The following is a 27,500-nucleotide window of genomic DNA, read 5'->3' as shown; positions in this document are numbered from 1 at the left end:
CACACTGGGCTCCACACTGCAGCATCCCCCACAGGAGCCATCATCCACATGTGCCTATGGGCCTCCCCTCACTACCCACCACAGGATTCTCTCTCTCTCTCCCTCTCTCTCTCTCTCTCTCACTCTCTCTCTCTCTCTCTCACTCTCTCAATTTCAATTTCAATGTGTGTGTCTGTGCGTGAGTGTCTCTCTCTCTCTCTCTCAGTCAAATTCCAATTCAAAGGTGCTTTACCACTATGACTGCCATGACACAGTGTTGCCAAAGCTAGTGTAGCAAATAACACTGTATAGTATCACAAAAGAAAGCAAACAGAGATACAGCATACAGTCTCTGTGCACATTGAATTCAATGCTATTTCAGACAGTAAGATTGAAGACCTCAGGAATCATCATCCACATATGCCTATGGGCCTCACCTCACTACCCACCCCAGTATTCTCTCTCTCTCTCTCTCTCTCTCTGTCTCTCTGTGCACATTGACTTCAGTGTTATTTCAGACTGTAGGATGGAAGACCTCTACCCTAAACTGACAGCGCTGCATCTCAGTGTTGAGCCGTGTGCACGAGGAGGCCTTGTTGCAATTTCCTGTGAGGAAGAGCATCATGCAGTGTAGCTCTGACACATCCTGCATCACTCACCATTGCACCACTTCATTGATTCCTGTTGAGATTCAACACTAAGGCCTTTTGGTACATAGTGAGGTGTGTGTGTGTGTGTGCGTGCGTGCGTGCGTGCGTGTACTGTGTGTGTGTGTGTGTGTGTGTGTGTGTGTGTGTGTGTGTGTGTGTGTGCACGCCGGGTGGTGAGAACAACATCCCCTCCATTTTTTGCGTCTGCAGTGAAAATAAGCAAAACATTCACAGCGCATTTGTGAAGTGGTTTGGACACATAAATAATGCGTTTATGATCTGCACATTTTTCATAAGGCCCAGATGAATTGAAACTTTTTGTAAACAAAGACAAGATGAAAAGTTTGCTAATCAGCCTGAATGCTAACTGAAGCAGCTTGCTATATTTTATGTGCAATTAAATGTTTTATTGTTACTGTAAAAAGTCAGAAGTCATCGCCAGTGGTTTGAACGCAATGAAGTGTGAGTGTGAGAAACAGTGACAACATGGCTGCTGAGGTAACAACAGACAATATCACACAGACCCTTTGACCAAAACATTGCGTGGGTGTCAGTGTTGTTTTGATGCATGTGAAGCACTGGAAATCTAGGCAACGTTGGGCACAGAAAATCTGTAAGCAATTGATGTATTTTTTATAAGCTTCATAAATGTCCTCTTGTGCCCGTGGCTGTAATGAGGGGAAAACTTGAGAGAAGGGCTTCTCAGGAGAAATTTCATTTGACTTCAGACATTTGATTTTTAAGCTGCTCCTGTAGTGTGTGTGTGTGTGTGTGTGTGTGTGTGTGTGTGTGTGTGTGTGTGTGTGTGTGTGTGTGTGTGTGTGTGTGTGTGAGTGTGCGTGTGTGTGTGTGTGTGTTGGGGTGTGTTGGGCAGGGGGCATAGACACCCGAGTTATAATACCCTTGAAATGGGCACTGGACGAAGAACATTTGCTCTGACTTGCGAGATTATCATTTGGCAAGAGCGCGGCTTGTCCTGGGGGTGATAAAGTATCAAGTGAAGCGATTCTGAGTGTAGTGGCTTAAAGCAGCAAATTGGATTAGGGCCACAGCCAGGGAGGATTACGGGCCCTTTTGATGGGACTATTCTGTTGCGCTGTTATTGCTGCTCCAAGTTTAACGAGAGGGCATGGAGAAATGATACTTCTATAAAACAGATACACACAAACACTCACACATACACACACACACACACACACACACACACACACATACATACATACACAGGCACACACACACACACACACACACACACACACACACTCATGCACACACATACATACTGTACACACGCTCACACACACTCATACACACACACACAGACACACACACGTCACACACACAGACACACACACACACACACACACACACACACACACACACACACACACACACACACACGTCACATACCCATGCTCACCCACTGCCCTTGTATGAAGGTCATGTTTACTGTAGCTGTCTGGATCATGCACGCTGTGCAGTGGACGTGTCTCAGAGCGGCTCAGAATGTAGGCCACAGCGAGGGATGGCTGCTCCTCCAGGCCATGGCAGAGCTTCTCAGGGCCTTCATACTGTGCCAGCGTTTAGACGAGACGCTCGAGTCGGACTGGGCATGAGCGGGCAGACCCCCCCCCCCCCACACACACACACACACACACACACACACACACAACCCGCTTGGGACCACTCCACCGTCTCCAGGATGTGATGTCAGCTGGCAGGGGTCCAGAACTGCCCATCGCTTCCCGGAGTGAAGCCGTAAATCCCCCCCCTAGCATGCAGCTCTCGCTTGCTCGCTCGTACGGTCCTCGTGGAAGAAAGCTAGTGGCGTCCGTCCCAGTGCTAGTGGCACAGTAAGTTTGTATTCCTAGAGTGTTCTTTGTTTCTCTCTGTGTGTTTCTGGGATTTGGTTGTTTGGATGTTTGTTTGATGTTTGAGATCATCTGTGCGTGCTCATGACGGGTAGTTTCAGCTTTTGGCCTTTGGGGATCTACAGACATAGTTGTCTGTGCCATCCCTTGTCTTTGGTCTGTTTCCTGTTTTAGATTCATAAGCTCTAGTGAAGTCAGTACAGTAAAATTTCCATTTTTTTCTGTCCGCAAGGCTTGAACAGAGCGCCACTAGAAATAATGGTGTCACATGAAATGCTCGAGTGGAGCCCTGGCTCTTCATTACGTGATGATATTAAAGTCTGTGGTCTTGGCTCAGTCACACACACGCAGATGAGATGAGGAAATCTCTTAGCTTTTTTTGTGCCATTCATATAAATGTGAATCTTCTTTTGTTCCATGTTTTTAGACTGTCCCTTTTCCCCCTCAATTGACTTTACTGTTTTACAGTAAAATGCAAAAGTATGGACAATAAGGATCTCTAGTATGTGAATATCTCTTAATTTTTGTGTCGTACACTTCACAAAAGAATCACAAAAGAAAAGTCTGAAAAATAATGGACAATAAGGATCTCTAGGATGTGAATATCTCTTATTTTTTTGTGTCGTACGCTTCTAGTGTGTGGTGCTTATGGCGCTGTAGTTGCTGTTGGTGTCTGATGGTTGGTGTGTCTCCCCGCAGCGCTGAAGAGGTCGTTTGAGGTGGAGGACGTGGATGCCACCTCGCCCACCACGCGCCGCAACGCCAACTCCCACCAGCGCGCGGGCATCTCCCCCAGCAGCCAGAGCTACTACGACCTGGGCAGCCGCGCCAACCACGCCAGCAGCCCGCGGCCCCAGGACGCCCAGCGGCCCAAGGCCCGCACGCCCGAGCCCGTCTCGCGCCGCTCCGAGCTCTCCATCGACATCTCGTCCAACCACAAGTCGGTGGACAGCTCCCCGAGCCAGGGCGCGTCGCGCTTCGCCCTCAAGCGGCCCGAGGTGCTGGGCCACAGCAAGACGCCCGAGCTGGCGCAGAAGCACACGGTGACCTTCAGCAAGCCCCTGGAGACCACCGTCGCCTCCGCCCACCCGCCGCGGCCCGCCGTCGCTCACGCCCCGCACGCCAGCGCCAAGCTGCCCGAGACCACCTTCCGGAGGACGGAGCCGCCCAGCCCCGGGGAGGTGACCGGCACGCGCCGGCCGGAGATCTGCGTCACCAAGGCGCCCGACGTCAAGGCCCAGGAGAACCACCACCACCACCACCCGCACCACCACCACCCCGCCATCGGCACGCGCTGCGCCTCGCCCAACCACACCGGACGCAAGTCGCCGCAGGACAGCCACAGTAAGTGTGTTCCGCCGAGGGCCTCACCTGCCCTGCCTCTCACCTGACCCTATCTCACCATTTCCCCAAACTAATGCACACAGAGTTCGCCAGTATCCGGAATATTCCGCCGAGGGCCTCACCTGTGACACCTGCCCTACCTCTCACCTGGCCCTTTCTCACCATTACCCCATACTAATGCACAGTACACAGTTCTCCAGCATCTAGAATATTCTGGTCTTCCTTCCCCTCCAGTTGCATGCCAATGAAAATACCAGCTTGTCTATACATTGTGGATTGCGGATTCCGTATGTATATGTTGTGTAGGGCCATGTGTGTATGTGTTCCGAGCAGAAGGCTGGCGGATGGCTTAAAGATGTTTTTGTTTGTTGGCGGCCAGACCGCACTGGACCGACCGGTCGGTGCTTCCCCTCGCCAGGCCTCCGCGCTGGCGTCAGCCCCGCAGGCACCGCGTGCGTCACCAAGGGGGAACGCCGGTGCCGTCCGTCTCAGGGCCCGAGGAGAGCCGGGTCCGCTCCTCCTCTCTTGATTTGTGGAGGTTAACCCCAAGAATCTTCCCATTTGATCTCGGCTGGCGGTTGGCAGACGCGCAAGCTCGGGCCGCGGAGCTTTTTGGGAATCGGCTCTTTGTGAGAGAGAAAGCGGAAAAGCAAATGAACCGTTAGAGGCGGAGAGAAGCGAGGTCGGAATGGGGGGGGGGGGGGGGGGGGCCTTTTATGATGGCCTGGGAAAGATGCGGTGCAATCACTCCCTCCAACTGTGTACATAGTATGTGGATAGGCTCATCAGCACTTTGGGTGGAATTGCACGAGATGAAGGATCGGAGTGTTTACTGTAAGAGAAATCCACTCAAAGGTTCGGGGTGTTAAACATGAGGTTGAAATTGGCGGCAGTTCAGTGATTGTTTATGCTATTTCCTTTACAATTAAAGGGGAGGGACAGTTGTTGACATCCAAACAAATGCATCTTGTGGTTTTAAGCTAGTTTGATGAATCTAAAGAAATTTGTCATAGCACCAGTTTACAGTAGGAATTCAGTAATGGAAATGTGGTGTTGTGCCATTTACACGTACATGTGGAACATGCATGAAAAGATAGCCTTTACGGTACGTGCATGTTCCACAGTAGTATTTAAGGTATTGTCTTTAGGCTTTAGTTAAATAACGACTATGGAGGTAGTTGAAATGTGTTTCTCTTCACGTCTCCTCAGAGACCACTGCTCTCCTGTCACACCACTGCAATAGTGTAGTTAGATTGTCCTCTTCATGATCAGCACTAAGGACTTACCCTAATTATGACAAGTCATGGTCTTGGCTTCTGCCAAATGTATGGGCACTTTAGTGCGCTAAAGTTTATTCTGATCCTCTCATAATATAAATAATGTGTATTTTATTATGTCTGGGGAGAAAATGCAACACTGATACATAGACGTAAACACTGGGTAGGCTTGCTTCAGTGGTGGCAGGGATATTTCAAATTGTTTATATTCTAATTGCCATGCTTACTGTGTACTCAACAATAACAAATGGATGGATTGCCCTTCTACCATTGGATACACTAAGGTTCAAATGTGGTTCCTACCACCAACATTCAACAGTCTGCTTAGCTTCAGAATATATACCTGGCAGGCATTTGTGTGATTCAATCAATCAAATTAAGTTTTGCTTAAAGTCTTGGTAACTGCCTGTCATGGTCAGGATATTTACTCACTAGAGAGCGATCATTTTAAATGTTTGGATATTTGATAACTTGATATAAAACTAAAACTGAGCACTGAGCATTGATTTGTTACACCCTAGAGAAACTCTCAAAGTAGTTTTCCTTGCTTACTAACCTACGAATGCTAAATCGAATGCTATCGTAGCCTTGGCCTCCACATGTCTCTTTTTAGGTCCGAGGCTTGGACCATCTCATGCATTCTCATCCGCCTCAGTGTATAATTCCAGTGCATTTTGCATGGATATCAGTATTGTGTTTGACATAATTGTTGCACAACACAGCTGAGCTCAGCCCCTGGTGCCAGATCAGAGAAGGGAGCTCTTCACAGACATGTGGATCTGATCACCATCTACTTAAAACTCACAGCATCTAAAGCAGCTCTCCAGCAAAACTGAGCCCATGTTTAACAGTATAACATAACAACTGGTACCCACTAGACATGACAGCACCGATTAACCTGTCTCCCTCGGTGTTGATGAGTCTTTAAGTCACGTCGCTCATCCCGTTAGCATCTGTAGGATGTGTAGGATTTTCAAAGTGCTTCAGATGCAAACAGAGCCACCAGGCTGATCATTAGCGTTCACGAGCCAGACTCGGTGGTGTGGTGTAGTGAGAGCTCAAGGCTCCAGCGGTACGTGAGCGTCTGCTGCGCGGACCCAGGGGGGCGGAGGGAGGAGGGGAGAGGAGGCGGACAGGCCCGGCTGATTAAAGCGCACCGCCGTGGAGTCTGTCGGGGCTGTCGGCCTCGGTCGGCGCGCGTCTGTCTCCGGCGCGGGAGCGTCTCTCTGGTGCGTGCACATCGGATGAGGCAACGGCGGCCCATGAGATCCATTAGCCCATTAGCTCCTGCTTCAGACGCACAACAACACAAACTCACACGCTAACACATACCGCGCGCAAAACACACACACACACACACACACACACACACACACACACACACACACACAGAAAGGTTGAAATATGCAGAGAGAGAGAGAAAATTTGAGAGATGAGAGAGGGGAGAGAGATGAAAGAGACAGAGAGAGTGAGAGAGAGTAAGAGAGAGAGAGAGGGAGAGAGAGAGAGAGAGAGAGAAAGACAGGGAGAGAGAGAGAAAGAGAGCGGGAGAGAGAGAGAGCAGACTGATTGCTTCACTTCCCTAATCCCATGCAGACAGACAAATCAAAGGCACATGAAGGAGCCACGTCATCTGACCAGAGCCCAACAGGAGTTCCCATCACACACACACAGGGATGCAGCAGAGATCAATGGAGCCAGCTGTGAAGGGACTCCTACTTAGCCCTACACCCCTTTGGGTTAGCCATCCATCAAACACTGCATTCTTCTCACCAGTCACATACATGTAGGTCTCAGGCATCACCATGTGTGTATCCCTTAGTGTCAGCTTTATATATTAGCCGCATTGTGTATAAGCCACAGGACAGTGCTTTATGTAAGTTAAAAGAAGCAAAACCATATATTAACTGCCCCCCCCCCCCCCCCCCCCCCCATGTATTCACAGCTGAAGAAATATTGCAAAATCAATGTAGAAGCGGTGAGTCGGTGACTAATAGTTGGGAAATATGAGAGAAATACGGGTAAGCATCTCATAATTAAATGGTTATTATTATTATTATTAAGGTTTATTTAGATAGGGACAGATACAAAAACATAGACAAGCTTAAAAAAGTCATCTGATGCATGCATCATAGCATTTTTAGCTGACGCTAATTGTAGTTGTAGTTGAGTTCTATCCTTACTGAACTCTATATGCGTGACGTGCGCTATATGTCGGGCCGCCGTGTCCCTGATGTGAGGGCTGGCCCCTTCCTTCCTCCTGTGAGTGCTCACTTCCTCCCTGCCCGCGCTCCCACTCGGAGACCTCGTCTGGTTCCTCTCCGGTCCGGGGGGTTCCGGGCCACTCAGCAGCCCAGAGGGAGCGCTCGTATTAGGGCCACTCCTCCAGTCAAATGAAGGGTGACCTGCCTGGAGGTCCGAGCCACCCAGCCAAGTAGCTCACGCTCTGTCTGCACTGATACCATCAGGCAACCAGCAACATCAACAACTCATTAGGCCACAGCAAACGGGTCTTTCCCATCAGACGAAGCGCCTTATTTCGCATAACTCATGTTCAGACATGGTGACTATTGCAATTAGCCCTATTGCCTCATTCAATTGTATTGCCATAAATCATGTTCTGTTTAAGGCTTTAGATGTGGTACTCTGATCAAAAATCACACAGGGTGAAAGGGTTCATTTTAACCGTGGAGACGATTATTTTTGCGGTGTCAGTGTCCGTGTCCAGTAATCAAACACTGCGGACAATGCTTTATCTAACATTAACAAGGCCTCATTGTTGACAGGGTTGAGGCATAGAGGCTCGTTTCTGCTCAGCTGTTTGGATACAGTCGAGGTATTAGATAAGCCGTTTCCTGTCCATTCATTTCTTCCAACAGGAAATGACCTCACAGGCGCGCACACACTCGCTTCCCCCGCTTCCTCTCTTCCTTCCGTCTTCCCCCAACACCCCCCCACCCCCCGCCCCTCCAAACCCCCCACGCTGACCTCTCTGCCTCCGACTCCCCTGCTGGAGGAAGACTCACGTCACCGCGGTACTTCCCAGCAGGACCGGCCCTCTGCTGCCCCCCATGACACACACACACAGCAGTGCTGTTCAAACACACACACACACACACACACACACACACACACCACACACACACACGCACGCGCACGCACACACACACACACACACACACAGCTCACTGACCAACCAAAACACCGTCAGAGACAAAAAAGAGCTTCACAGGGCTCTTCCCTGCTGAGACCTTTTGTAAAAGTCACTCTGTCAGGACTGATCACTCCCCCACTGACCTTCCCGTAAGATATTCCCACCGGGACGTTTAGGAATCATTTTTTCCAGGTGGCCAGGCACACAGTGAGATGTTTCATTGCCACGGGATGCAGCCCAACGACCGGTTGGAGGCAAAGCTGTTTTTCCCCAGTCCAGTCCAGTCCAGTCCAGTCCAGTCCAGTGTCTCACATGTAGGGCAGGTAGAGAACACGGTGTGCGCGGCCCACAGGCTGCGAGTGACCCGGCCGGGCCCCGTGCGCTGTGGAGCTGTGCTCTATTTCACCAGGCGCCTCTGCCAGCCCACGCCTGCAGCTCTTGACATGCGAGTCTCGGCGTGAGTTAAAAAATCTCTGTCCCGGCCAGACGCGGCTGTTTTGAAAAGAAATAAAGACTGTTCTGTTCTGTTGAAGAACACAGACAGACTGTAAAAGGACAGAATCCACCCGCTCCCATCCAAGTGCAGTCTATTAAATCCCATCAATCTCATCTGCCAAAGAGGTTCATGGAGAGACAGAAAAAAAGCCCACCAGCACCAAACCACATTAATTCAGGGGAAATATCACTCCATTCCCTGAACCCGTAACCCTAAACCTGAGACGAGGTTTTGGCCTTGCTTGGGTGCCCATATTCCCTCCCTTGTCCTTGAATCAGTTTGAATAAGGGAGCTGCTTGGACACAGACTCATTGAGAGGCTTCATCAGCTCGGAGAGTTTCGCCCTGCTTCCCTCTCACAGTGACTCCTTGAGAGAGAGAGGGAGAGGGTGAGAGAGAGAGGGATGGAGAGAGAGAGAGAGGGAGGGAGGGAGAGAGAGAGAGAGCAAGCACTTTGTTTGGTCTGGCATCGAGCCGCATCCTGTGTGTGTGTGTGTGTGTGTGTGTGTGTGTGTGTGTGTGTCACAGTGTGAACGCTGCAGCCCCACGCCCACTCCAGCCCTGAGAGAGAGAGAGAGCGAGAGAGAGAGAGAGAGAGAGAGAGAGAGAGAGGAAGGAAAGAATGGGGGGAGTTGGGAGTTGGTTTGATGAGACACAGAGAAAGAGAGAGAGAGAACAGAATCAAGAAGAGGGACAGAAAATCACAGAGGGAACGTAGTTGTTGCAAAGTGACTCTTAAGGGATTATGGAAAAACACAATGTGAGATGCTTGTAGAAATATCCCTGTGAAGAACTAGTGCAACCACTGCAGTTCGGTAGCTTCAGAATGTGCCATTTCCGTCTCTGCACTGATGTGCTGTCTCTCAGCCATAATTCTAGATCATACCTGATCTCTTTCCTAGTCTACTCACCTCATGTCTGTCCATGGAATTTTGATCACTTAGATGAAAAGGGTGGTGGTGAACTGGATTATCTGCACCATATTTTGTTAACTCTCAAGATGATGAGCTGACTGATTTTAAGGTCCTTTGATTACACACATAAATCAGTGTTAAGTTGGAATATTTATGATACGCTGTTGTGTTGAAATAGTTTCTAAATTAGGTTATTGGGGCCATGATTATATATTACTGTTGTAATGTTGACAAAAGCAAAAGGGAGCAGAGCAATGAAAATGTGTCTGTGACCTCAAAACACAAATGTTGGAACTCCTCAAGGCTAAATATGTTCTTTCAGCAGTCTGTTTTGCTCACTCTTTCTCTGTACTGTATGTGTGTGTGTGTGTGTGTGTGTGTGTATGTGTCTGCGTGCACGCCAGTGTGAGTGTGTGTGTGTGTGTGAGAGAGACAGAGAGAGAGAGAGAACGTATATTAAGGTCATATTGTGTTTGTTCTCCAAACACCACAAACAGCAAGTCAGCCACCTTCCTCCTGGTGTCCTCCTCATCTGGCCTGCGTCCCGCTCTGTAAACACGCCTCATCCCTCACCTCTGTCCTTCCACGCCGGCCCCGCGCCTGACCGTGAGGTGAGGTCACTCACGTCCCCCCCCCCCCCCCCCCCCCCGCGTGTGGGCGGCGCTCCTCCTCTCGCTCGTCCCTCGGGCGCTGCGGGGCACGTCCCGGGCAGGTCAGGGCCTCTCGCTGGGGCCACGGCACGCTCCAGCGCCCCCAGACCATTACACTGCACCCGCCGCCACACAATAATTACCCTGGCACAGAGCAGGGGCACAGAGGAGGGCAGAGAGAGAGGGAGAGAGAGGGAGAGAGAGAGAGAGGGATATATATAGAGAGAGAGGCATAGAGAGGGAGAGAGAGAGACAGAAATAGAGAGCGAGAGAGGAGAGAGGGAGAGAGGTGCAGAAATAGAGAGGGATAGAGAGAGAGATGGAGAGGTGCAGTCAGGTGTGGTTAGTGGCCGGGGGAGACTGCCCACTGAGCCCATGTCATCATGGCTAATCTGAGCCCCATTTAGAGCCTTTACTGCACCACACTCCACGTGGCCCCACTTTTATTTGTCTCACTTTGGAAGAGCTGGCTCTGGGTGTGGAGGTGATGAGGAGAGGAGGGGAAAGGAGGAGAGAGGAGAGGAGAGGAGGGGGGGAGAGGAGAGGAGGGGAGGGGAGGGGAGGGGAGAGCTTTGTAAGAGCTGGCTCTGGATGTGGAGGTGAGGAGAGGAGAGGAGGAGAGAGGAGAGTAGGGGAGAGGAGAGGAGGAGAGTAGAGTAGGGGAGAGGAGAGGAGGAAAGGAGAGAAGGGGAGAGGAGGGGAGAGGGAGTGAGGTAATTATGGATCACAGCACAATAATCACTCTCAGCTGCCCTCTGAGACCTCTGGCAGTGCAGTTTGCTCCGTCTGACAGTAGGTGGCGCTGGCACACAGGTGTCTCTCTCTGGGCACAGGCGCACAGCGCAGGTGATGGTGATGAGGTCATGGAGGATGACGTAAGGCAAATCAGTGTGGCAAGAGGCCCACAGTCCCACAGTCTGGCTTTGAGTCATTACAGTGGTCAACAACATGACAGCTTTTTGCCCTCAAATTCAAAGAAGCCAGCTCAAAATGGACATGCCTGAATAAATATGGATATGAAACACAATGTAGTAGTTTCAAAAATACCAGTATATTGGACAGACAGAGATTACATTCAATAGAAGTTATTGTGTATTTTAGTGTATTTTCTTTAGTTTGCTCAAAAAGATAAAACGTCCAAACAGTCGTGTCCTTGTAAATATGAAGCCGTAAACAGTTTACTGGAAGAGCCCTCCTCCGTGGGCTGCTGTGTGGATGAGTGTGGGCTCTCTGGCCAGAGAGGATGCCCCCTGTAGGGACGGTTTCCTGCAGCATCTGTTTACACTAAATAGCTCTCTGTGCTGAGGGTCAGACAAGCTCCCACCTCAACAGCACATCTATCAAAACCACATCCCCCAGCTGTAGCGTCTCTGTCTATATCATACATATATCATATCTCTATATGCCTCTCTCTCCCCCAGAAACATCCCAACGTACACACACACACACACACACACACACACACACACACACACACACACACACACACACACACACACAGACACACAGACACACAGACACACAGACACACACACACACACACACACACACACACACACACACACACACACACACACACACACATGCACACTCTCTCTCACACACACACTCCTGTCAGTCCCTGTAGTGTTTTGACATTGGTCACTTCCTTTAGCCCTTTCCCTTTCAGATGGACACTGAAGACAATAAAGAGACATCAGTGACAGGCAGGAGAATGGATGCATTACTGCACAAGCTCTCTTAGGCTTGAGCTATTTGTGGCAGTCTGGAACCCTCTAGAACGTGCTTTAGGAAGTGCCGTGGATAAAGAGCAGACTCCGAGAGCACAGACTCTGAGGTAGACTGCATTCTACAGCCCTGATGTGTGTGTGTGTGTGTGTGTGTGTGTGTGTGTGTGTGTGTGTGTGTGTGTGTATGCTCTATCAGGGGCAACCCCCAGCTCCAGTAGTTTCAGTGTCACCACCAGACAACCCAGCCACCCAACCACCCAGCAGTGCCGTGAGCCCCTGAGGCCCTCGGTGGGTGATCGGAACACTGACCAGAGACCAGCGGTCTCCCCTCCTCCACCACTATCAGCACAGAAACCTCCTCCGCCCAGCCGCCACAGGTCAGCGCTCGGGGCACAGCAGGACTGGGCGCTGGGTGGGTGAGTGGGTGGGTGGGTGGGTGGCAGAGCTTCCGTCTCAGTATTTGGCTTCCCACGGCTGACTCTGAACTCTGCTCCAGTGATCCTGAGGCCTGGTTTGACCCCGCTGCCTCCTCCTCCTCCTGCTCCTGCTCCACCTCCTCCTCCTCCTCCTCCTCCTCCTCCATGGTTCTAAAGTGGCCATAAGAAGGGAGCAGCTCTAAATCAGGTCTCTGCTGGTTCTCAGCGGAAGACTCGCGTCCAGTAAACACGAGTTGAAGTGCAGCAGCTGCCGCACCTTTGTCATTGTTATGCACTTGGCCATTACAGCAGCCGCTGATAGTCCTTTTGCTCTCTCCCCTCCGCCGGGGCCTCCTCAGACTGGCTAATTGTGTTGTTTAATATACAATTCATCACTGCAGCTGCTGTTATGTGAGGACTGTGTCCCGTGATATGTGTGTGTGTGTGTGTGTGTGTGTGTGTGTGTGTGTCGGTGTGTGTGTGTGTGTGTGTGTGTGTGTGTCGGTGTGTGTGTGTGTGTGTGTGTGTGTGTGTGTGCTTGTGCGTGCGCGTGAGGGAGTGCATGTGCGAACGTGTGTGTTGTGTGTGAGTGTACTGTACATGTGTGTGTGTGTGTGCATGTGTGTGCGTGTGTGTGTGTGTGTGCGTGTGTGTGTGTGTTGTGTGTGTGTGTGTTGTGTGTGTGTGACCACTGTGGCAGAGCGCCATCTGCACCATACTGAAGCCATCTGGTGGACTAGCGAGTGAGCGAGCGAGCGCTGGCTGGACTTGGGGCCAGGGCCGGGCCCTGTTATTCTAAGTGTGGGAGACCTCTAAGCCTCCCAATGACGCGGCGCTGGCGGCTGGCGGCCGCTCCGTCCCGGCCCTCCAAACAGCGGTCAGCGCCGAGATGGGACGCTGGATTAATCACAGGGCCTGAGTGAGACGCTGGAAATGCCAGCTGCGTTTTGGACGTGAACCGCAACTCCAGGTCACCGGGGCAGTTTGAAGACAGGGGCCCCAGGCTTGAGAAGATCCAGCAGTGTTGCTGGACACAACACACCGACTCAGTTTGGCATGTTACCTAAATGTATGTCAGTACCTGAAAATCATTACAGGATAAGGAAGATGTATTGTGCCAAATCTGAGGGAATTACTCATATCCTTGCCAGCAATACAAGTCTAGAGCTATAACTAGTAAGAGGATATGAAATTGGCACATACAGTAATACACAATTTCTCAGTAATATTCTATACCATTGTTGCTATGAGCCTTTCACCCGTAAAGAGTTCATGGTATTTAACGCATGAAGGCACTCAGAGCGCAGTGGGTATGGGAGGTGAACTGACAGGAACGTTAATGAGCTTAATGAGCTGAATGCGTCGGCTTTGATGTCTGTCTCCAAATTTGCCACAATCACAATACCGGAGAGCGCTGAGATCACACGGTTGAACTCGCCTGCGATCAGCCATCCTCAGACGAAAAATGTCACACTTGTGAGCGGGGTGAACGTGTACGGTAATCGACATGATGCCTTCTGACCCGATTTGTAAAACCGCTGCAGAGTTACACCTGAGCACCTGACGTGATCCGTTCCGAGCGCGTCGGAAGATCACAAAAAGTGCTCGGATTAGCGTATCCGCGATCTTCAAAGACCCCCCAGTGCGCTTGACTGACTTTTCGCCTTCTTCTGAGCAGCGCTCCGTGTTGCCTAAACACGGGTTTTGTGCCGATGTGCTGGGACTAATTATCGAGCTGGAGGCCGCGCTGCCAAGACACCCCAGCGTGCGGCTCTGCTCCGCTCCAGCGTCGAGGCCAGTCGAGCCCGAGCCTCCACATACAGTATGGCCCCGCGGCTGATAAGACTCCAGGCGCTGAAAGGCCTCGGCCGAACGGGGAGCCAGCGAGACTCCAGACTCCTCTCCTCCTCAAACGAATTCCCCGTCCGACGCCAAAAGCCAACATGTTTTTGCTAAAGAGACACATTGTGCTAGCACTGTATTTGATATCTCATTGTTGTTGGTTTTTTTTACGACTTGTTGTTTTGGGTTACACGCCCTTCGAAATATCCCGCGTGTTGGATATCAACCACAGTATGCAGGCCTAATACCAATCATTATTTTAAGCGGGTCGGCCACACATGATTGTAATCTCGAGGCCCATCTCTCCTCGCTGCGGGGGGAGTGAGTCATCCTCCACCCGGGGCCGCGCCGAATTAAGGGCAGGGATTCCCCCGGAAGGCCCGGCCTTGGGAGCGGAGAAGAGGAGAAGAGGTGTTTATTGTGGGGGGCTGAAGGCGGAGAGAGCGGGAGACTGGAGCGAGCCCCCGAGTGTTTCCGCGCGCCGCGACCCGACCCCGAGAGCTCGCAGCTGTCAGAGCGAACGGGAAAGCGCCCGAGAGCAGCCACAGCGCAACAGCAGCCACTTTGTTTTCCAGAACGTTCCCGAGGACGCGAGTGAGGAGCGAGAGCGGAAAAAAAGGGAGGGAAAAATGGAGCACACGGCCGTCTGCATGGAGGTGCGCGAGAGCCCCGAACCGGAACCGCTGCGTGAGTACGGACCGTGTGTTTGGGGAGGAGTGGGCAGCAGCCCTGACATAGCGAGTGACAGCACAACTGGTTCGCATTAAGAGTCCAACACGGCTACAATGTGGAGTCTCTTCTCCGCGCAGGGGGGGGAAACTGAACTGAATGTCCCAGGGTGCCGGTCTTGGCTTCTCTTACTGTTTGCAAACTTCAGCTAACCTCTCCAAAACGGATTAGAGACCTTTTTTATTGTTTGACAGTGTACTTGTAAATCTCCTCTCTGTCTTCTGCCACGCTGTGCGTATTTTCCCTCTTACGCTACTTCAGCTTTATTATTATCAGGCATTATTGTGTAAAAGACGAGCCTGGAGCGGCCATGTGAAAAGCTCAACTCTGTGTCCATGTTAGCCTGGAGTGTGGGACAGTGCTGTATGTTCTGGTCAGGGGGAGAGTGGGATGGGGGGGTGGGGGGTTGGGGGGGGGGGTACATGCTTGTCTCTGATTACTGACAATCCACAGAGCCCCTCTTCCCTTCTCCCCTGTGTCCTGGGATTTGGCAGTTGGGGCTTCGCACACCACAGCTGGGAAAGCTTCTGAGGCTTAGAAAACGCGCTGAAAGGACGCACCAGAGGAAAGACTTGTGCTTACACAAACGATGTCGCCGTTACGGTCGCAGATTCCAGCCATTTATCAACGTTTTGCGGTCGCTATTCAAACAGAGCACTCAGGTCTTAACCAGAGTGCAGAGGAGCATTCGCGAGAAAAGCAAACAAGCGTGAAGACCCGGTAACCTTACAAGGGAAACACAAGACTCGGAAATCTGAAATGTGTCAAGAGCTGCGTAAAAAAAGTCAAAAGTTCTTCAGGGGTATCGAACCGAAGCTCTGCGCAAACTCTCAGGCACATCTGAGTCGAGTCTAGCATGGCTGTGCGACCTTTTTTTCCCCTTTGAAGATGGTTCTTGTAGCGTTGTACGAAAACAGAAAGGGGCACAGTACTGATGTACAGAGAGTCTCCATCTTCTCTCTCTCTCTCTCTCTCTCTCTCTCTCTCTCTCTCTCTCTCTCTTTCTCTCTCTTTCTCTCTCTCTCTCTCTCTCTGGGCCTGATCTCCTCAAGTTCAAGGTGGGCCCTGACGGTGAGTCACTGAGAAGGCGGCGGTGCCGAGGTGGCTGGATAATCTGCTCCATATGCCGTAATCACACACTATCAGACCTGATCTCATGCTCAACAAAGAGCTCGCCGGGGGGGCCGAGCTCCCTCTGCTTAGTCTCCAGTTGCCTTCTGCACGGATATTCATCAGGCCAAAATGGCCGCCGGAGGGGAGGGGAGGGGGGGGGGGGGGGGGGGCGATACAAACAAAAGCAACAGCAAGCCATTGGTTCCGGTGCTTGAAGGCACCAGCGGAGAGCCTGAACTAGAACTGAGATAATTGAATCTGGAGGGCCCAGCACCGCAACTTCAGTGTTTGTTTGTGTTTTGCAAACAAGGAAGTGGGGGCTGTCAAAGCTCCAAGGGCCCATCTTGTTATCGTCGCGTGTAATCAAAATGAGGAAGGAAGCTCAGTGTGATCCTTCGCTCACCAAAAGCTCCCTTTGCCAAACGGTCTTCCGAGGAGCGTTCGCCGAGGGCCTGAATCTGTTACAGGGATAACTGGGTCGGCACAAGCAGCTGAATTGTGCCGTTTAGGAAGAAGTGTGTCAGAGGAAGACATAAATAGGCCACGCTGGCTGTGCTCAAAGATGTGTTTGTTCACTCAGTCGGCACAATGACTTAGTTGACTTCACGCCATATGACCGAGGAAGACAGTTCCGCAGAGCAGAGCAGGTCCTGGATCAGTGTTGCAGATTTACATGTAAACTGTGAACTCTGAAGACAACCATGTCAGAATTGGTCTTAATTTTGACGGAGAGTTAGACAGCTGACATTTTGAAACCAGTCCAACACCTTGGCACTTTGGTCCAAAGAGTATAGGTGGCCTTTGTAATACAAAATACAAAAGTCTTGCAAAGCTCGCGTGTAGACTGGTGTTAAGACTGTGCTAACCAAATGAGCCACATATTTCACCAACATGTTCAGTGATCTGCCTCCAAGCGTGGATGTCTGTAAGAAAGTGATGTAGTAAGACTTGGCCCTGCCAAAGGAGCCTTGGTGTAACAGGAGTCCCAAACAGAAAATGTGGAAGTGAAGTGTTGTCAAATCTTTTTGCTCTCTTCAAACCTGCGGAACAAGTGGAGCAGCTTTAGGGTCCCGTGTGCAAATTATATAGTTTCCTCCACATTCAGATTTCCTAAGAATTCCACCACATTCTGACACACACCTCACTAACAGGTGACTACAACCAACGGTCGGTCTCCATAGACTTTTATACATACAGCAGGCAAAACCACACAGAGCTTTTGCACAGCTGAGATGTGCTGGTTGCATGGCTAGACAGACAGGAAACGCGCCCGTTTTTGCTGGAGAGATGAAGACGTTAATATCACTTCTACTGAAACAAATAGGCTCTGGTGGCTTGTGGTGAACAGGAAATAAGCTTGAGAGGTGTTTTTTCTTGCACCTGCGGTCTCTACAGGAAGTTAGACTAAACTGAAGACGAGGAGAGGCTTGTTTATATGAAGATGTGCCTGTGTATCTGTGTGCATATTTGCTCCTCATAGGAGTCATATGATTTATTTCCCAACAGTTGCTATGTGGCTTTAAGCCAAGAAAGCTACAGGCTCTTATATAAGGATAAGGCAACAGACATTGTTTTCAATACAGTCAGTATGTATGGAATCTATAACATGCTGATTACCTTTACATCTCCCACTTGTGTATTTGAGTCTAGCCCTCTAATAGATTAATGTTTGATTAATATGTAGTCCCTCCTCAGGGAGATGTCTCGGAGCACAAGCTGTAGACGAGCATCAATCTCCCGTATGGAAGCTCATTAGGGACACACACTGCAGGGGGAGTTCAGGGAAAATGACCACATGTCTTGGCAGCCTGATACAGCACCATGCTGCATGGATCCACATGCAGATTCTCTCTCTATCTCTTCTTCTTTCTCTCTCTCTTGCTCTCTCTCTGTCTCTGTCTCCTCTCTCTCTTTATCTCTGTCTGTCTCTCTCTCTTTCTTTCTCTCCTCTCTCTCTTTATCTCTGTCTCTCTCTCTGTCTCTTTCTCTCTCTCACACACACACACATACTGTACATACACAAATGCTATTTGCTTGTATACATAAACACACATTCACAAGCGCACATTTGCTTGCACATATACTATACAGGCACACTGTTGCTCTATTGATTGCCACTGGGTGAATGGGGGGTGTGGCTGCTTGGCAGTCATGTGACCAGAGAGTGGGCGTGGCCTGTGAGCACCAGCTGGTGCAGGCTGAGTGACTGGGAGAGAAGGAGGCAGAGAAGGCTAAAGAGAGAGAGAGAGTGAGGGACTGAGGGAGTGTGTGAGAGAGAGAAAGCCAGGAAGGGTGAGTTGCTGCCAATAATCCCTCTGTGCTGTGCTTCATTAAGTTGTGCTGTGGCTGTGTCCCTCTACTGTCTCTCTGTGTGTGTGTGTGTGAGTGTGTGTGAGTGTGTGTGTGAGTATGTCTCACTTTGCTTGTGGTGTCTTGTTCATGTTGAGCTCATCTGAAGGCTGGTGTTAAGACAAAGAAAGTGTTGTTTCTGTGTTTTTCTGACATGCACAAGTTTTTCCAGGTGTCCTCTTTCTGTGTTGGTGGTGCCATAGAGGTAGCAAAGGGCAGAGAAGGCAACATTTTGGGAAAACATTTGTTGAGCATTTGTTTGGGAGGATGGGCCTTTCTCTCTCTCTCTCTCTCTCTCTTTCTCTCTATCTCTCTCTCCCCCCCTCTCTTGGTCTCTTGTTCAGTGAAACATATGATGGGCTCAGTGAGCACCTCCTCCCTCTCTCCCTCCCTCCCTCCTTCCTTCCCTCCCCTTCCTCTCTCTCTCTTTTCCATTCTTTTCTCCCTCCTACTCTCTCCTTTGTTTGGGTCGTCTCTCTGGGCCTCGAGTAATCAATCTGGGGGTGGGGGACTGTGGCTTCATCATGTTTGCTATAAATGCTTCCCATGTTTTAAAGGGGTCTGCTGCACTTCTGTGGAGAGATTTCCATGTCCTTCTCTCAGGCCCCCCTCCCTCTAGTCCTGTAAGAAGTTCTTGTGTTTACTCCGACCCACAGCGTTAGACTGCAGAGCCAGGTGTGACAGTTGTAAGGCAGTTCAGGTTTTGGCAGTGGTTTTACAGCGGAGACACCTGACTTGAAGTTCAAGGGGAGATGGTGTGTGTGTGTGTGTGTGTGTGTGTGTGTTGCCATTTGAGACTTCCTCTAAGCTTAGAGTTTAGTCCTTCAAGGAGAGCAGCACAGCAGGGTAGGAGGGAGTTCAAAGTGGAGATGCTTTTTGAATTATGTCGGCTGCATGTTTTTCCAGTCTTGTCGTTTCATTTCAAGTGTTTTTGTTCCTGAATAAATTGTTGTGCAAAAATGTCCAAGGACATGCCAAGAAGCCAAGAAGGCAAAGGCCAGTCATCACAACTGCTATTGTGCTTTACTGTGGATTCTCATTGTTCTTCTTCTTCTCGTCAGCACGACTGCTATAGTGCTATAGATTCTTCTCACACTTGTTGTCAATAGTGGAGTACATCTGTAGTGGCCAAGCTCCTGGAGAGGTTAAGCTCTTTTTGTAGTGCTGCGCTGTGATGTTTGTGTGTGGGGTCACAGCACTTCCAGGTATTTCCAGGTGGCCGGCCTGAAGCCAATCGCCACCATAGCGAGGCCTGTTGTACCATAAACACTAGCGGTGTGGAGCTCTTCATAAATACAGCTCTCCTGCCGCGCTAACAGTAAAGGCAGTGCTGACAGAGGCCTGTGAGCTTGTTGTTTAGAAAGAGAGAGAGAGAGCGAAGGAGGGAGGGAGAGGGTGAGAGAGAGCGAGAGGGAGATGGGTGGCGTAACTGAAGGCGAATGGAGAGAGCTGAGAGAGTAACGGCGGATGTGTCATTTCGCCTCGTCGCTGAAAGTTTGATGTTGTCTTGGGGGCCTGTGCCAGCATGTGGCGTCGCCCCGCCTCCTGACAGCAACGAGCAACAGCAAGCCACCCTGGAGAACATTCTCTCTTCACCTCCACACATTGCTAAATATCAAATATTTCCAACACGTATCAAGTCTTGCCAATCTGTGTCTTTACCTCTGTGCTACTGTGCAGGGCCGCTGTACGAGTTTGTTGAAGGCTGATCGGGTGCCTCCAGAACAAGCAGTTTAAGAGCTAGAGGAGAGCAGCTGGATTGTGTTAAACCTGTTGTGCAAAGATGATCTCCTGATTAACGTGTATGAATAATCATTGGCATCTTCTGCCTTTCTCTTTCATTATGGCTCACGTTGCTTGTTGCCATCAGGGCCAGTCTGGTTCAGTCTAGTTTTATCGTGTCAGTCATCTATCCTACGTGTCCGTTTCACGAGCAGGACGAGTCTCTTTTTGGAGTTCCAATGTGGTCGTGGAGCACAGTCTCTGCGCTCATTAACAGAGCGAATGGATCATTCCAGCGGCCCCTGGCTCTGAAAGCCAGTGCTTAATGGGACAAGAGCAGCAGTTTGATTGATTTCCAGACATCTGCAACCCTTTTCTGCTGCATGGGGAACTGTTGAGCCCTGTTAATGTTGCAGGGGAAATCAAGTCAGCTGCTCCCATGGCTGTGGGAATGGTAGAAAATTGCATGTTTTCCAAATAACTGTTAGTCCATGCGGGTAGCAAATTATTTGCTAATGTGCACAACTAAGTTAATTGATGGCAAGAATGAGCTCAAAGTGTAGTTTTCCTCTATTGGAAATGACTGTATTGTATTCTTTCTCATTCCGTCATACGATATGAAATGCTCATAGCATCACTACAAATGGCTTAGCCAGATGGGCAAAGGTTAAGAAATGGTGGTCAAATGGTGTCATGTAGCAGATTTTCCCATTTTGACTGACCATCAGATCGAAACGGAGGATTCCCAATGCGAGTGAGACGTCAGAGTGTCTAGAGACTGGAATGTTGTCGGTGAAGTCAAATCCACAAAGACATCCAGCATCCTCCTCCCATCTCTCCTCCTCCCCCCTCCACTCCGTCACGTCGCCGGAGACAGGCCATTATCTGGGCTTCCAGAAGGCTCCGTGCGCAGGACTGTAGTTGAGCACCCGGCCATGCCATCTGCTTTTCTGGAGTGCGGTAGCAAAGGTCGCATTCTCCGGGGGGGCCGGGGAACGCAGAAGTGAAAGACGAAGTGGACCAGTAGCATTCCTCCCTTCCTCTGTCACCCAGCAAGAGTGCTCACTCGCCGGCCGCCGCTGAACCTCCTCTCCTCTGGGTCGGTTGGTTCTCCACATTAGTGCAGAGTACTGTAGTGCAGACCCCTTGACCTATCGTTCTGTGTCATCACTTCATTGAGTTGACCTAGGCTCTGTTTGAAACGGGGAGAACTGCTGCCTTCTAAGATATTTAACTGGGGAGCAAGGCAGCAAGTGCGGTTTGAAACCAAAATTTTTTTTTTTTGCTGCCTTCTTAAGATATCTTAGATTTCCCGAATAACGGTCAATTGACCTATGTAGATCTTTCTGTGTCATCACTTCATGGAGTTGACCTAGTGTGTAGCATGTGTTTTCCCACTCCCTGTGTGTGTTGGTGTGTGTGATGTGTTGGGCTGATGGTGAGGACAGGCTCTAACTGATCAGGTATGCTCCTCTGTGCTGACATGGGTCAGTCATGGTGCTGGAAACACCATCACGCATCTGCTTCTCCTATGAAGGGGGTTTGAGCAAAATGGCTGTTTGTCTGCTGTCATTGTGATGAGCTTCCACGGTTGAATCTCCTGCAACGTCCCACGTTAACCCAACCTTCCATATATCTACTGCGAGACAGCGTGCAGGCATAAAACTTTTTACGATCCACTTCCTCCTCCGAGCGCGCCCGAGGAGTCGTGTTGATCCTCTCTCGTCTAAGGACCAGCTGATCGGAATGCGCAGGCAGCCCCCGAGAAGCTGATCTGGAGTCAGTGGAAGCGCTGTCCCCCTGGGACCGCTGGCATAAACAGCCATATGTTTTCAGGCTTGTCACCGGAAAACAGATGGCGCATCTTCCAGTGAACATTCTCGGCCCTGATTGACAGGCGTGTTTGTTGGCTGCATCTGATGCATTTACATGAAGACTCCTCATGGCTCAGCAGCATGGAGTTGTGCTTATTCACATGCCGTATATCTGCTGTGCTGGGCTTACACTGCCATCTGTTTCAAATCCTCCTTGTCATATTTTAATAATAACTGACAAAAGAGTCCTCTCTTAAACATACTAACATTGATCCAGCATACCTCAAAATTGGGTAAGAATGTGAAGTTTTGAGAAGTTAGGCTAATCTATGATCGACAGTGAGACTTGAGCGTGACTTTGCCCCCGCTTGGTGGTCTGTATAGGCAGCCCAGAGACAGATGTTTTACGAGTCCAGTCGCACACAACTCATGATGACATCCTCCTCAAGCCCTGGCCCGGGTGAAGCACACTGTTCATCACAGAGTGAATCATGGTCCTCCCAACGCCTGGCGCACTGTTTTCCCGGCCGTGGCATTCAGGTCGACATTTTTGTGTGAGGCTCGGTCAGTCCCCGGACAGACAAGCCCACGCCGCGGCGGCGCTCCCGATAGAATGGAAACAGGAAATGGACAATGTAGAGATTTAAGTCTGGGGAAGGGAGTCCAACATGAGTCTGAAGAAAATGGAGGCCCACAGAACAAGCAAGTGATGAATGCGACTCATGCGGTGTTGGTTTTGGGTCAGAGGTTTCGGGATTTTGGGTTCTTGTAATAGCATGTGTTGGGATTTAAAGGCATGGATCATTGTGATTGTCCACCAAATCAAACATTGTCTGATGATTTAGAGATTACAGATTCTAAGGGAAAGTTTTTCTTTTGGGGTTGTGGAGAGAGAGAGTGATCTAGGATCGGCCTAGAACAGCAGTCTGAGAATGGAGGACGGAAATCCCTAACCAGACGGAAATCTGCTCGGACTGTATCACCCAGGAGAGCCATGTTGGTTTGTCTGTGTTTGGAAATATTTACACTAAACTGTTGCATCTGACTGAGCATACAAAATCTATATGCAGCAAGTCTGTCTGAGGCCTGGTTTCCTGCTTTAGATATGAGTTAGCATCACCCAAACCGCAGACGTGTTGTCTTGAGGCTGTGCTGCTTCTCTGTGGTGTGTGTTATAGGTCACTGGTTTATGTTTGTTTGAACTTGAACTTGATCTCATTGAGGATGCAGCTCAATATTAACCTGAGCACCCCTTAACAACCAGAGGGGCCCAACAGCAAGACCACATAGAGCACCACTGGGCCGTCAGGCTGTTGTCTTGTGTTAATGAGGGCACCGTGGAGTGTACATGTACGTTTGCAGCTCACCGCACGTGTTCCCATAGCGGTTAAGAGTGGCGTGCTGCAGGTAATGCCATCAGCACGGTGTCGGTCTGAATCTGTGTCTGGCTGCACAGATACCCACCCGTGTGGTCGCGTTGTTATTGTCTACTGTGTGTATTCTAGTGTGTGTTTATCATCCGCTTCAGTAGATTAGAGTCTCTGGGCTTCACATGGCAAACCACCTGTGCACGCCAACACACTTGTTGTTCTTCCCATCACATTGCACACTCTGTATTGAGAGCTCTCTAGCTACACACTACATTCCAGATCACCACACATGCTGTGTATGCGTAAAACAGGTCAGATCACCTCAGTCTAGGTTTGAGAACGTTACATTTACATTTTCGTTTACATTTGTATTCATTACAACTTTGGAAGAATTCCATCACTGTTTGCTTAAATGCCAGTCATTAAAAGTTCTGTTAATCAGTCATTTCATAATGCTAACGATATACAACACGTACTCTATTTCATTTCCTTCTGTTAGATGAATATCACCCACTTTATACACTTTGCAGACAGTTTCAGCTGTTTATAAGTAAAACCTCAAAGCCTTCAGCTGAAGTAGGAACAGGAAGTAAGACTCCGATCTGGCCATGTCTGCCCCTGAAAGGGAACAGGGCACTGGAAGGGTAGTCTCGTTCCCACTGGGTCTGTCGTCCGCATCAGTGAGAACGTGGGCATTCAGTCTCACGTTACGGCCATTTCTTCTGTGTGTTTCACACAGTCCCTCCACTCTTTCACACCCTGTCCCTAATCCCATCTCTCTCTCTCTCTCTCTCTCTCTCTCTCTCTCTCTCTCTCTCTCCAGTTGGCAGGTATCAGGTAGCAGATGACGCGCCGCTTGTATTGGCACTAGCGCCCACACCAGAGGGGGTTGTAAGCAATCCTGAGCAGGGTGGCACAAGTGCCCATTACTACGTATGTCAGTATCTCAGCCATCGATGAGATACCTATAGACTGGGATTTAAACCGTATACGACTCGTAACTAAACACAAGGGAGTCAATCCTGTATGTTTTGTAGACTGCTACCAGTGGCTAGCCTGGCGTTCAGTTTCTAGTGCGGTGTGGTGGCGCTTGGTTAGGAAGGGGAAGTAGCACTGAATAAAGATGGGGCCATTTGGCAGCGGCGTGTTGGCATAGGAGCGCCGTCCTCTAACTGGGTCAACGTGTGGATTTCAGATTTGATTGAACACCCAACCATTAATGGTGGGCTAATGCTCGAAAATAAGGGAGCGCTGAGGTTGGCCGGAGCCGTGAGGAAGGCGGTGAGACGGATCCAGCGCTGGTGAGGTTTATTGATTGATTCATTTCAGCTCGAGGAGGGTTAGGAGGGAGGCTCTCTCCCCGTCATCTCCAGGAGCTTCTGGGCCAAGGCTGTGCTCTGAATCCCAGGCTTCATCAATCATGGTGCGTCTGCAGGCTGCAGTTTGGTTGGGAGAGGAGTGCTGAGGTGGGGGCCCGGGGGCCCGGGGCCGCTCTGTCTCAAGGCCCTTTTGTGTCTCCCATATCTGCGGGCCAAGCAGAAAATCCCATTCAGTACAAAGGGCCAGGCTCAATTGGCATTTCACATCCAACTCATGGGAACCATTCATTTCTCTCTCTCTCTCTCTCTCTCTCTCTCTCTCTCTCTCTCTCTCTCCTCTCTCAGAGAGAGAGTGCCTGCGTGCATATGCATATATAAAAAATTTTACTAGAGTGGCCTGGTCTGTTATTGAATGGTAGCCCTCTTTCTCCTCCGCCATCCTGGCCCTGTGTGTGTGTGTGTGTGTGTGTGTGTGGGAGGGGAAGGGGGGGTATGAGGCGGCAGTGCGGTTTATTAGGAGCCCCGTTCCCAGGATTAAGTGTCGAGGAGACAGAGGACAGAGGAGGACCGCAGTCCTCTAGAGGGGCGCCTAAGGTTCACAGGCCGTAAAGAGAGGAATGGGTGTAATTACCCTGGGCTTCCCCCCATTACCCCCCCACATACAGGACACACACACACACACACACACCGCCTTTTATGTGTCTCACACCAGCTGTTTGGCGGTGGGGAGTCGATATCCAGCTTTAAGGTGAGTCCTTCACCTGGAGCAGTGCTAGTTCGTCCTCATAAGTGGCCTCACCTGGAGTAATGCTCCTCTTAGCAGACACTAAATGAGAGTTTGGGTGTTCGCCAAGACTCTACGTTTCATTGAGGACGCAAAGCCCATGAGTTTAGATGCGCAGAACTTTAAGCGAGGCATCGGTTCTCCCAAAGGACTAGAATGGCGGTAGGGAAAGTTCTGTACAAACACGGACAGGATGGTTTAGTGGCATCTGATTAGAGCTGTGTGCATTGGGCTTGTTTTGGGCTGTGTGTCTATCAGTCAGTGGCAGGAAATGAGGCCCTGGGTGAAGACCTTAAACATCACTTCCTGTGTGATAGACAAGGGGAGGGAGGGAGGGAGCAAGACAAGAGAGAGAGAGAGAGAGAGAGGGGGGGAGGGAGAGGGAATATGTTGTGTCAAGGTCATCTTATTCATATAGCATATTTTAAACAACAGAGCTTTAGCTTTACAATTAAAAAATAATAGGTGACTCGGGGGAATTTAACAATGAATTAATATCAGATAAAAAATATATAAGACAATAATCAAAACAACATTCAATATTGAATATAGAAAATACACAATGATAACATGATTACATTAAAACAAATAAAACAGCAGGAGAAAAAGGAGGATGAGGAGTATTCAAACACAGTTATATATCAAACAATAAGAGGCTTTGATGCATGCACACACGCACACACACCGCAAAGATTTTTGCCGTTATCTTGCATATCGACGACTTCCTGTTCATTTTCCTAACGCTGCCTGTCTGTCTGTTGGTCTGTGCGAGCGAGAGAGCTCGTTGTGGGTGCTAGAATGTAAGTGAAAGAGTTAGTTGTGGGTGCTAGAATATGTGTATATGTGTATATGAGCGTTAACCGTGAATGACAGGAAACGAGAGGTGGAGTTGGCTGAACAGCTCCACAGATAAACCCCCCACTGCTGAAATGCACTTCAGTGTGGCACACATTCTTGAATTTCCAGTATCTATCTATCTATCTATCTATCTATCTATCTATCTATCTATCTATTCAATTCAATTTTCCTGGTCCACCCAGCCTGACCAGTCCTGACCGGTCCAAACACCAGCCAGCTCACGGAGTTCCCCTTGCTCTTGGACCGGTTCTTCTGTTGTGAGTTCTACAGGTGCTGCTGGCGTAGCAGCGCAGATCATCAGCTGTTTACTGTTGACATGCTCTCATGCACTATCCACTCTCACTGTGTTTACCAGAGGCAGCGTGCGGCGCGCATGTGCATACTTCTGTGGCCTTAACTGATGGTGTGTGTCTGCACACGCCTGTGTGTGTGTGTGTGGTGCTCTGGAAGTGTGTTTGGAATCTTGAGATATGTAGCCGTTTGGAGAATGCTGAGAGGCTAGTTTGATCTGATTAAGCAGCGCGGCACAAGAGCGCTTTCACAGTTGCTGGATCTGATCGCAGGGCAATCGGAGAATCAGTGTCTGCTTTACCTGAGTTTGTTTTCCACTTTTACCCACACACACACACCTCCCCTACTCATATCCTCCCCCTATGTGCCCTGTGTGTGCGTGAGGGAGAGAGAGAGAGAGAGAGAGAGAGAGAATGTGTGTGTGTGTGTGAGAGAGAGAGAATGTGTGTGTGTGTGTGTCAGAGAGAGAGAGAGAGAGAATGAGTGCGCTGACGGAAACCACAGTTCTGTTGAGCCCTCACACACACACCGGTGGTGTGTCTGAGCATTTCTTCTGCAAACTTTTTGAATTCTTTTGTCTTGTTTTTTTTTTTTGCCTCCACACGCTTGCTCTCTCTCTCGCTCGCGCTGGTAAGTTGATCTTCCATTATGTTTTTGGCACGGCAGCATTGCAACAAAGGGCATTCGCTACTCAACACATTCTCCAAAAAGCCTCTCTCTTCGCTGCCTCACGCGTGGAGACCTTGCCGTCCGATAGACCGTAAAGACAGACAGGCTCTTAGCACGGGCTCTCCTCTAAAATCTCCTCTTTTCCCAGAAAGTTCTTGTT

The 27,500-nt window shown here is 49.9% G+C and overlaps 1 protein-coding gene across 1 annotated transcript in view; it reads left to right on the top strand.

Annotated features, from left to right (window-relative positions):
- The window catches only part of septin9b (septin 9b), a gene marked incomplete in the record, with an annotated part of 48,926 nt that overhangs the window by 5,450 nt on the left and 15,976 nt on the right, over positions 1-27,500 (top strand). The window contains 1 exon segment of the mRNA XM_062547658.1: positions 3,200-3,844. Within this exon segment, the coding sequence (XP_062403642.1) occupies positions 3,200-3,844 (645 nt within the window).

The sequence above is a fragment of the Sardina pilchardus genome, chromosome 1 (genome assembly GCF_963854185.1).
Source record: "Sardina pilchardus chromosome 1, fSarPil1.1, whole genome shotgun sequence".
In the NCBI taxonomy this organism is placed as follows: Eukaryota; Metazoa; Chordata; class Actinopteri; order Clupeiformes; family Clupeidae; genus Sardina; species Sardina pilchardus.
Note: the sequence above shows the minus strand (reverse complement) of the source record. Positions and strands in the feature narration are given on the sequence as shown.